General features: G+C 41.8%; 1 protein-coding gene across 1 annotated transcript; it reads left to right on the plus strand.

Annotated features, from left to right (window-relative positions):
- Nucleotides 1–6,021: 6,021 nt before the first annotated feature.
- On the plus strand, nucleotides 6,022–11,333 carry LOC121533982 (keratin, type I cytoskeletal 13). Its single transcript, XM_041840386.2, has 8 exons — nucleotides 6,022–6,509; nucleotides 7,461–7,543; nucleotides 7,905–8,061; nucleotides 8,864–9,028; nucleotides 9,324–9,449; nucleotides 10,039–10,259; nucleotides 10,701–10,747; nucleotides 10,933–11,333. Exons 1-8 carry the CDS (start codon nucleotides 6,099–6,101, stop codon nucleotides 11,034–11,036), a joined length of 1,314 nt encoding a protein of 437 aa, XP_041696320.1. The 5' UTR covers nucleotides 6,022–6,098; the 3' UTR covers nucleotides 11,037–11,333.
- Nucleotides 11,334–12,028: the final 695 nt, after the last annotated feature.

The following is a 12,028-nucleotide window of genomic DNA, read 5'->3' on the forward strand; positions in this document are numbered from 1 at the left end:
AGCTATTTTCAGGTCTCTCCAGAGATGTTCGATCGGGTTCAAGTCCATGCTCTGGCTGGTCCACTCAAGGACATTCAGAGACTTGTCCCGAAGCCACTCCTGTGTTGTCTTGGCTGTGTGCTTAGGGTCGTTGTACTGTTGGAAGGTGAACCTTTGACCCAGTCTGAGGTCCTGAGCGCTCCGGAACAGGTTTTCATCAAGGACCTCTCTGTACTTTGCTCCGTTCATCTTTTCCTCGTTTCTGACTAGTCTCCCAGTCCCTGCCGCTGAAAAACATCCCCATAGCATGATGCTGCCACCACCAAGCTTCACCGTAGGGATGGTGCCAGGTTTCCTTCAGACATGATGCTTGGCATTCAGGCCAAAGAGTTTAATCTTGGTTTAATCAGTCCAGATAATCTTGTTTCTCATGTTCTGAGAGTCCTTTAGGTGCCTTTTGGCAAACTCCAAGCATGCTGTCATGTGTCTTTTACTGAGGAGTGGCTTCCGTCTGGCCACTCTACCGTAAAGGCCTGATTGGTGGAGTGCTGCAGATATGGTTGTCCTTCTGGAAGGTTCTCCCATCTCCACAGAGGAACTCTGGAACTCTGTCAGAGTGACCATTGGGTTCTTGGTCACCTCCCTGACCAAGGCCCTTCTCCCCCAATTGCTCAGTTTGGCCGGGCAACCAGCTCTAGGAAGAGTCTTGGTGGTTCCAAACTTCTTCCATTTAAGAATGATGGAGGCCACTGTGTTCTTGGGGACCTTCAATGCTACAGAAATGTTTTTGTAGCCTTCCCCGGATCTGTGCCTATACACAATCCTGTCTCTGAGCTCTACGGACAATTCCTTCAACCTCATGGCTTGGTTTTTGCTCTGACATGCACTGTTAACTGTGGGACCTTATATAGACAGGTTTGTGCCTTTCAAAATGATGTCCAATCAATTGAATTTACCACAGGTAGACTCCAATCAAGTTGTAGAAACATCTCAAGGATGATCAATGGAAACAGGATGCACCTGAGCTCAATTTCTAATCTCATGGCAAAGGGTCTGAATACTTATGTAAATAAGGTATTTCTGTTTTGTTTTGTTTATACATTTGCAAAAAAATCTGAAAACCTGTTTTCGCTCTGTCATTAAGGGGTATTGTGTGTAGATTGTTGAGGGACATTAAAAAATATATATATTTTAGAATAAGGCTGTAACATAACAAAATGTGGAATAAGGGAAGGGGTCTGAATACTTTCCGAATGCACTGCATATATACTTATTTAGGAAAACCAAGAATGGGGGGACATGACTTTAAAAATGGCAGAGTAATTAAAAATGTAAATGAGTTTTGCGTTACATGACGTTCTGTGCACTTCTAGTGTTAAAGCTGAGGAGAGAGGGACAATTAAAAAACGATTAGGCCACATCATAATCTGCTTCGACATGGTTTTGTGAAAACACCTCCGGGCTTAGGAGTCCTTGTTTTTCTGAAAAACAATTACATCTAGGAGTGGCACACTTTCCTGCCATCTCCTTTCTGTTGAACAAGGATGGGGACATACTTTATACACGTCCAAACAAGTCAAGGCAAAGGCTCCATAGACAGCAGGAGGGGTCGCCAGAAGAGCAAGAGGTGTGGAGTCTGTGTGCACTGGCATTATCTGGTTTAGCCTCTGACCATCACAACTGATTTAGGATTAACCGTTCCTTCCTAAGTTATAACTGATCAATTCAACTTGGTTAAAGCTAAAATACTTAGTTGCTACTTCCTTTTTTGTCATAAAAATGTATTATGCATACCCATTGATTCTTGAAGAATATGACTTATAAATGCCACATGAGCTTAGTTCAACTGTCATACCCCATCAGAACACAAAATAGAAGCTATTTTTACCCCAATGTTTGTAAACAAAGTAAATGTAAACTAACACTATATAGCCTCAAAACATGGTTTAAACTATAATGTTGATATCATGGATGGTCAGTCGTTGCATCCATAGATCTGTCTATGAATTTGAGAGTGGTTACATTTCTCCAGTCCCATTCCTCAGCTTTTACAAAAACAGAGGCAGGGTTTGGGCTTTGTTATTGTTTCAACTACGGATTATAGCTTTGAGGGCTTAAAAGAACAATATGTGCAGGCTGGCCCAAAAGCATTACAAGGATTGTGGTCAGACAAGCATGGCTTACACAACCACAACACTGGAGAGAGCAACTTTGCTACAAAAAGGAGTGTCAGACAGTTATATTAGAGCTGTATGATTGGTTCCTCAATAAGCTTGATACTGTAGTGTACATACTGGTATAAATTGACTAAAAGGCCTATTCAAAAATAAATAAAAAATAAAAATAAATTTGAAATGCAGCACACAGAGCAAGTAAACAACTTGATATCTAGGGGGAAAGAACAGCAGTGTTTAGACAGGCAACCCAAATCTGATATATTTTCCACTAATTGGTCTTTTGACCAATCACATCAGGTCTTTTCACATCACATATTTTTCAGAGCTGATCTGACTGGTCAACAGACCAATTAGTGAACAAAAATAATTGGGCTGCCTGTCTAAACGCAGCCTAAAATGTCTGCTCTGTTTGTCACTAGGGCTGTCTGCTTAGATCTGACAAGGCACCCTGAAGGTGCACACTGTCTGTCCACATCCTTTGAAGCCTAATGCGTTCACAATGGCTCAAATCCACAGTTCAGTTCAGCTCAAGTCACAGAGTTAATGTCAGTGGACACCCTATAGCAGGGGAACTCCTACTCCAACCCAATTGGCCAAAAGTAATCTGTCAATCATTTTAGATTATTCCATTTCATGTGGTTAATTAAGACAGTCTTAATTAAGACCGTGTTAATGATAAATTACTGTATGTTGAGAAAACAAATAAGATCATGGGAACACTTTAAATGTGTGTTGTGATGAGTGTTGCAATGAGTAAATAGTCTGTGTGGCACAAAGTGTGCATGAATTCTGTCTGTCTGTTACTGTTTTCACCTAGAGGACACAACATTGCATTCAATTTCTCCATCAGGTAATGAACTGATGTACAGATGAGGAAGCCGTGTGGGCTTGAAAATAACTGCTAAGTACTTACTCACTGAGCACAGACATCAATTCAACATCTATTCGACGTTGGTTCAACATCATTTCATTGATGTTGATTAAACCAGTGTGTGCCTATTGGGTAGTAATTCAATAGGCATCTGTCAGTACGCTGTGTCACTCATGAACAGGCAGAAAGTGTAGGGACGTGACATGGACCTCCATCACACCTGTGTGAAGGCCATCGAAATTAAATTAAAGCATGTTGACAAACCAGCTAACATCAACCCACTCTGACCTTTAAAATGATCACATGAGAGAGAGAGAGAGACAGGGAGGGAGAGCAATTACAGTAAAGAAACTCTAAGCCCTTCAAACTCAACTCGCTTTCAAAACCAGTTCCACTGCATTTTTTCAGCGTTCCCCTCTAATCTAGGACTGATTTAAACCTGGGACACCAGGTGTGTGCAATTCATTATCAGGTAGAACAGAAAACCAGCAGGCTTTGGCCCTTCTAGGGTAAGAGATGAACACCCCTGCTCTAAGCTATGCATGGGTAATTTTCAGCAACATGGCATATCCTGTAAGCATCAAAACCAAAGGGGGAATTACAGGTCTAAAATAGAGAAGTATTTTTTAATGGGGCAAAGCTGTGATTATGAGGGTGAGGATGGGAAGCGTGCTCCTCTCCAGCCTTGTTCATCTGAAAAGCTATTCATGTTTTTTGAATGGAACATCATACAGCGGTTTTCATTAGAAAGTACATATTGTTCTGAAAGGACCAGGTGGCTCTTTCGGAAAAGCTCATGTTCTTTCATTATGTTTTTTGTGATCTCTCATTGAAGCCCATAAGTACTAATTTGAGGCTATTATCTACTTGATTCTCCTAAGTAGAAGATTTCTGCATTGAGGATTGCCAACAGTGAACTACTACAGAGAAAGCTGTTTGTTATGAGTCAAGAATAGTCACAGACACAAGAACACTTTCTCAAAGTGTAAACAATTGTGTTATTCTGAGGTTATGACGATATAATAGATATCAGAACAGGGATTGAAAGATAAGGGATGGAGTGTATTGCGTTTGAATGTTTCATTTCCCTAAAACAGCTATGAAGGCATAATAATGCGTACATACAGTACATAGAACTGTGAAGGTGTGTTAGTAAGTGATTCATTAGCCTACCCACACAGATGAACCATAACCACAGTATGGCAAAGGCTATATAGGAATGGATAATGGAAATTATAACTAAGCATGACTTGCAGCATTCCGTCAGATACAATCATACAACATGCTATTGAACATATAATAGAGTTTGATTTCCCAAAAGACTGATAGATTCAATTCAGAGGTGAAAAGTACATCAGCATCAGTAACCGTTAAGGGCAAGTAATGAGAACATTTACCAGTTTGTGCTTGCTTTCTATTTTGCAAGCTAATCATATCATTGCAAATGTCTTACTCATACTCGAGAACATGTCTGTGAAAACAACTCCAGAGAGGGATGGCAAAGACCCCACCTGTGCTGGAAAGGTTGTGTTCACACTCAACATCTGGGAAACACCTATGTTGTGATTCACACTTTGCACCTGATGACAAAAAAATTGAGACTTGAGTTTGACAGGAGAAGACGTCTAGTGGTCCATATACCAACACTGGCCTATGGCAGTAGCCAAACATGAAACCAGTTTTCTGTGCAATCAGTTAATATCAATGGCATATCAATCTTTTTAATAAATGGCCTATCAATCTTTCTGCATGATATATGTGCTAAATTAACTCAATATTAGGAATGTGTTCATAGTGTTTAGTATACTCAGTGTATATTAATGTGTTTCTGTGTATTGTTTGGGTCATTCCACACATACGTGTACTGTGTGTGTGTGTGTGTTTTGTGCAATAATGGGCAACCAACTATAGCTTTGATGTGAAGTTTAGAGTACCTGTTAAAGGTAATTGTTCTCTCTCTCTCTCTCTCTCTCTCTCTCTCTCTCTCTCTCTCTCTCTCTCTCTCTCTCTCTCACACACACACTTTCACTCTCACTCTCACTCTCTCACACACACTTTCACTCTCACTCTCTCACTCTCTCACTCTCTCTCTCTCTCTCTCCCTCTCTCTCCCTGAATGCCCTCTTGATTCAAGTGACATCTCTATAACAATTTGTAACTTCATCGTTGAATCTTTAACATAGTAAACCATCAAGTAAATATCAGGGTAACCATGTCATAAATTCCTCTTTATCATGTCACCGACTACTTTTATGGTATGATGATCAATACTGTAAAGAGCCAAGGAGCATCTACATGCATTTACAACATGTTCTAAATGGAAAAATATTTTTTTATTTTTTTTATTTTGTAGTTTCACTAACTATGAGGAAATAATGGAACCTATCTGTATTAGACCTAATGACTTCTGATTTGGATTAGCCTCCATATTTGGGAGACTTCAATACCTGTTACTATTACCCTTGAACCTAATTTATTTGCCAAATAATATTTGAAAAATAAACAGAATATTGGTGAAATGTATAATTAGTATTTTAAAAATAATGTATTTATGGTCTCTCCAAAACATAGCCTACCAACATGAGCATGTCATGTGAGCTAGCCTACTGTTCTACTAAGTTTAGGAGAGATAGTGTATTTTACTGTATCCTACATTTTTCGGTGACTAGAGGGGAAAGTATACTTTTTGTTGCGGGATTCAGTTGTTCCTCATCTCTTAAAACGTAAGCTACTATTTTATCATATTCATAACTTGCTTACCTGTGGTTTAACATGACATGAGAGTTGTCATACTTTAAATGAGAGCGGTACATATTCTGGAGGCAGAATGTCAGCTAACTCTCACGCGCAACACACCTTAGTGCCCGTATTTAATGAGCTGACTAAGGACACACCTGTTGGATGCCTGATGAATATCTATTCACGTAAATAATTATCTCAATACGCCCTCCAGCAGCTCCCACCTCCAAGGGGGTATATATTCCGCTGCCAGGCTTGGACTGGTTCACCAACTCTTCGAAGTACCACTCCGGGTTTTGTCAGCTCTACATACCAATCATCACAACGTCGCCATGAGTGCTTTATCACTTCGCAGTTATGGAGGCAGCCGAGGCTCATCCTCCATGTCTCTCGGAGGAGGGTACCAGAGTCGCATCGCATCACGGGCACCAAGCGTCTATGGAGGGGCAGGGGGACAGAGTGTCCGCGTATCTTATGCTTCGGGCACCAGGAGCGGTTTTGACCTGTCCAGTGCGCTTGGAGGTGACAATGGCAGCTATGGTAGTCATGCAGTGTCGGTCAGCGAGAAGGCTACCATGCAGAACCTCAACGACCGTTTGGCCACCTACCTGGAGAAGGTGCGCTCCTTGGAGACGGCGAATGCCCAGCTCGAGCGTCAAATCCGCGAGTGGTACGAGAAGAAGACACCGGTCATCAGTGATTACAGCAAATACGATGCTACTCTTGCCGACCTGCGCAGAAAGGTGAGCATTTTTGGGCCATCGTAAATACAGTAAATTGCTATATTGAGCGAGATTGATATGATGACATTTTCTTTCATCAACCTCACTCCTGTTGACTATTGAGTTTAGATCAAGTTTTATTGAATGAGATTATTTTTTTTTTTGGCTATATCATTTACAAAAGGAAAATGTCTAAACATTTCTACTCTGGCAGGAAACAACATCTATTCTCATAAAATTCAATTATGGTATACAAGACACAAGTCATACCCCGAAGTTCATTGACTGGCTGCGTCTATGAAGCTGTCAGGTTACAATACAAGTGTGCCCTCGGGATGTACATTTGTAAACCCTTGACTTTAATAGAGGAATCAGTTTACAGTAGTAATGGATTATAGGATTTAAATGGCATGAGTGTTGCTTACATGGGTAGTTTAGTTTGTTTGTCTCTATTGAAAGAAAGAAATTACCAAAAAAAAAAGGGCTTGGCAAGTGAAACTGTCACTTCCATTCAACTTATCTCCCTGTCAACATTTACATTCACACTCATGCCGCCTACATTACTTATTTCAAAGGGGAGAGCCATGATGATGACGCTAAAATGAATCATACCTTCTGTTCAATAGCATTTTGTATTATTGCATCTGATGGGATTCAAGTCATGCTTATTATTGTCATTTCCCATACATAACTGTGTGGCCTTTGCCATAGATTGGCTACAGTATATCTGTGTGGGCAGGAGGCTAATCAATTACTTACTAACAGACCACTGTAGCTCTGGTAGGCTTCACCTTATCACACTTTAATAGTCTCTCATTACAGCTATTCATGGTTATGGCTTGGGAGAATGCACCTTCATTGTTTATGATAATGAAAAGCAAATTATGTAATAATTGTGATAAGCCTGACAGTGTGTAATTTTTTTCCCCTTTTATGTACCATGTACCAACCTGTTTTTTGTCCTGTTCTCAGATCAGTGCTGCCACTCTGAGCAACGCCAGTATCATCCTGCAGATAGACAATGCCAAACTGGCAGCAGAAGACTTCAAAGTCAAGTGAGTACAAAGGGTCTGTAAGATGGAAGCAGCAAACAACAGTTGAATTCACCTTAGAATAATACTTTCAGTCAGGATTGGAATTGGAACTACACGTCATATGTCAACTTTAGTCATGCAACTTTTAAACCATTATTAGAGTATGAAGCCACACCTAGTATAACCGTACTGAAGGTCAACAAGCCCATGACGTGATGTTAAATTTCACATTACTGTACACCTTAGAAACATCATCAGCGGTCAACTATACATAAAACTGGTCTGACTGGTTTTGTGCCATTTGGTATGTTTACTGTTGGTGGTAACTGTCAATAATGCTGGGAAATTCACATGCCCTGTTTGTCCTTTTCCCTCTGGAAAGGTTTGAGAATGAACTGATTATGCGTCAGTCGGTGGAGGCAGACATCGCTGGACTGAGGAAGGCTCTGGACGAGTTGACCATGTCCCGTTCAGACCTGGAAATGCAGATTGAGGGGCTGAAGGAGGAGCTGGTCTACCTCAAGAAGAACCATGCAGAGGTGGGTGTTCCTCAGGGCACTGTAGTGGGACCTGCCCAAATTCACAAAATGGCCCCCAAGGGCCTTGGAAGCCCTCTTTTATCATACCATATCCCCAAGAGTCATGGCATAGCCCTGCCAATAGCAAGACCTCCCCACAGTTCCAAATTCTTATATATTTTACCTAGATGAAAACAATGTGGTTGTGAGAGTCTAATGGAGTTGTCAGAGACATAATTCATTCTCATCGCATGCCAAGCAGTATTGTCTTTGGCTGTATCAATGATAATGCAAACAACAGATCAAACAGACCTTGTTTGGAGTCTCTGCGCTGTCTCTGTTTGTGTAGCTTTAAAGCTGTCAGCAAATGTGTCACAAGCCCTACGACAGTATGGCAAAACCGTTAAAACCACACTTGAGATCACATGGTGGCAAGTCCTATTTCCTGTTGGAAATTACCTTGAGTAGTTTCACAGTAATCATCTACTTACTTTAGGATGGTTGTACAGGATGTCAGACAAGCTGATGGCAATACACCATGAACAATGTAACTAGGTTATGAAAGATGGTGACAGTTTGTGACACCCAAGTACCTCATTGATTTCTCATGTGGTTGAACCTGAGACACCCGTGCACCTCACCTGGCTGTGGCCCAATTTGTCCCCTCACCCCTGTGTAATCGTGCTAGACTATTTCCCTGTCTGGGACAGTAAAGTTCTATCTTATCTTACCCAGTGACAGCCTATCCGGTGACAACCTCCATTGGCCTCTCACCTGGTGTTGACCCTAGTTGACGTCTGTCATCACTCTGTGCCCCTTATAGGAGATCGCTGCCTTGCGGGCCCACTTGAGCACCAGCTCAGTGAACGTAGAGGTGGACGCAGCGCCCCAGCAGGACATGGCCAGGATGATGGAGGAGATCCGAACTCAGTACGAGGGCATCACCGAGAAGAACCGCCGCGACATGGAGTCCTGGTACAAGGACAAGGTGAGGAGAACAAGAGCCCAACCTTGTCTATGGAGAACCTCTTGATCCATCTGTTCTGTTTTAGATCATATGGAAATAGTTTAGTATATCTTACAGGGAAAACCTATGTCCTATGAGAACAGTATTTAAAGTGCTTATAAACAACTAATTACTGTGATCACATACTTGAAGCTATCTTATCCTTGTTCGATCATGCCAATATAGAGATATCAGACCATAGAGAATGACTTTTGTGCTTATTACCAGTACTAGTGGAGTTACACAACTCTTACCTTGTTCCTTCTGTCCGTCCCAGTTTGATGAGCTGAACAAGGTGGTGGCCAGCAGCACAGAGACCCTCCAGACGTCCCGCAGCGAGATAAACGAGCTCAAGAGGACCATGCAGGCACTGCAGATCGAGCTGCAGTCCCAGCTCAGCCTGGTGAGGAAACCAATGCCCCCTCAACCCCATTAATGACACACCCCTCTCTGCCTCCTAGTTGTTGCTAGACGTATGAGTTTGAGTTAGAGCTAGACCAGGGTGTAATTACTGTAGATCACTCGGAATTCGGAAATACATGTCATTTACAAGAGTACACCTCCAGTTAAACAGTACAGTACAACTGACACATCACTGTAAAACCATGATCATTTAGACCTCATAAATACATTCCTACCCTACGGGTTACATATGAGTCCTCAAGTTGACCTTTTAGCAACTGAAGATGATGGATTAGTTACAGAGAGAGAGAAGCAATCAGTCAACTCAGAGCTCTGTAATTATCACAAGCCATAATAATAACACATTTCATTTTTGACAAGCTCTTCGATTGATGGAGAGATGAAGTGAAGTTGAGGAGAACCGTTTTTGTTATACTATAGCTGTTCTCCTCAAAACTGAATTCTAAAAACATGTGCTCACCAGGAACTTCACCTCAATCATGCTCTGATGTCATTTGGCCTATATCAACATCACTTGTTGAATCACCTGAAGCCTTTAACCATTCCTCTTCCTCCCGCTCTCCCAATAGAAAGCAGCCATGGAGGGCCAGCTGAATGAGACCGAGTCCCGTTACAGCATGCAGCTGAACCAGCTCCAGGGCATGGTCAACAGCCTGGAGGAGGAGCTGGGTCGCATGAAGACGGACATCGAGAGGCAGGCCAGCGAGTACCGCATGCTCCTGGACATCAAGACCCGGCTGGAGATGGAGATCGCTGAGTACAGGAGGCTGCTGGATGGAGAGGATGTCGGGTAAGGAGAGGAGAGAAGAGTGTAGATCCCTAATTTACATACCCAATGGGATTTACATGGGCTTCACATACCCAATGTAAATGCTAAATGTGCAGTTACATACCCAATGACAAATCAACCCCTAGCCCGTTGCCCCTTCAGTAGCCCCTACCCCTTTGGCACATAAACACCTGCTGTAGGCACTTTTGATTTAAAATGATTGGATACATGCAAGAACTATGGTGTGAATATTACTAGAGGGCAAGATGGAGCAATCATCATTATGCTAATGTCCTACAGTAGCCTATCTAATCGTTGCAGATCTACAAGAAGTGCACTAGGGAAGGGGCCAGGGGTCGATTTGGAACTGGGCAATAGAGACTGTGTTACAGAGTAGAGAGTTCAATGTAGAGTTGTTAAATAGGAAGATACTTAACACTCAAACTATATTCTGTCCACCAGGAGAACTGTCATCACCAAGAAGGTTGAGACTGTTCAGGTCCAAAAACGTAAGTAGAGCGAGACCATTTTCTATCATATCAAATTCCATATTGATTGAACCCAGCAGTAGTAATTGTGAAACACTCTAGAACACAAAGGATTTGGTTGATTAGAATTTTAAGGTGGTTCTTTCCTTTCCTCTTTAGCTAAGCACTAAGTGTACTAATGGTTATTTGTGCCTTCTTTGAAACAGTGCCAGTGGTGACAAAGAGAGTGCGGACGGTGATCGAGGAGATGGTCGATGGAAAGGTGGTCTCCCGTACAGAGGATGTGGACATGGAGGTCCCGCAAAACTAGATCCCTTGCCCTCAACCCACCCAAACCCACCCGTCATTAAAAGCCTGGCTCCGCCTACAGCTAAAAGGAATACCAGAAATGTTAAAATGTTATAATCTCCTCTGGATGGCATCGCTTTGGTGTTGCCTGTATGCTCGGTGAATGTACAACACTGTGCAATCTTTGATACATTTACCATATTTGATATTTAAGTTGACAAAACAAACATGCTTTTGAATATCATTGTTGATCAAATGATCATGTATGATGTTTGGTTGAATTGTCCCAAAATACATAATAAAACATGTTTCACTACCATATTTGATCATTGTGTATTTGTTTTGAGCATGATCTCACAAATCATTTCTCCTCTCAGTCCACTGTCTTATCATTGGAAAACAACATTGTTCAAAAGGGGATGATAAACAAATATCAAGGAACATTTAAAGAGATGATCTTATATCAGTCTATGTTATACTGTACAGTCATGGTCAAAAGTATTGGTCTTCACAAAGTTCGCTGCTTCAGTTTTATGAGATATTTTTGTCAGATGTTACTATGGTATACTGAAGTATAATTACAAGCATCCCATAAGTGTCAAAGGCTTTTATTGACAATTACATTAAGTTTATGCAAAGAGTCAATATTTGCAGTGTTGATCCTTCTTTTTCAAGACCTCTGCAATCTGCCCTGGCATGCTGTCAATTAACTTCTGGGCCACATCCTGATTGATGGCAGCCCATTCTTGCATAATCAATGCTTGGAGTTTGTTCGAAATTGTGGGTTTTTGTTTGTCCACCTGCCTCTTGAGGATCGACCACAAGTTCTCAATGGGATTAAGGTCTGGGGAGTTTCCTGGCCATGGACCCAAAATGTCGATGTTTTGTTCCCCGAGCCACTTAGTTATCACTTTTGCCTTATGGCAAGGTGCTCCATCATGCTGGAAAAGGCATTGGTCGTCACCAAACTGTTCTTGGATGGTTGAGAGAAGTTGCTCTCGGAGGATGTGTTAG

Source organism: Coregonus clupeaformis, unplaced genomic scaffold (genome assembly GCF_020615455.1).
Source record: "Coregonus clupeaformis isolate EN_2021a unplaced genomic scaffold, ASM2061545v1 scaf0443, whole genome shotgun sequence".
In the NCBI taxonomy this organism is placed as follows: Eukaryota; Metazoa; Chordata; class Actinopteri; order Salmoniformes; family Salmonidae; genus Coregonus; species Coregonus clupeaformis.

Coding starts and splice junctions, on each gene's coding strand:
- LOC121533982 (XM_041840386.2), top strand. CDS start 6,099: ATGAGTGCTTTATCACTTCGCAGTTATGGAGGCAGCCGAGGCTCATCC. Junction 9,029..9,323: donor AGTCCTGGTACAAGGACAAG/GTGAGGAGAACA, acceptor TGTCCGTCCCAG/TTTGATGAGCTGAACAAGGT. Junction 10,748..10,932: donor GACTGTTCAGGTCCAAAAAC/GTAAGTAGAGCG, acceptor TCTTTGAAACAG/TGCCAGTGGTGACAAAGAGA.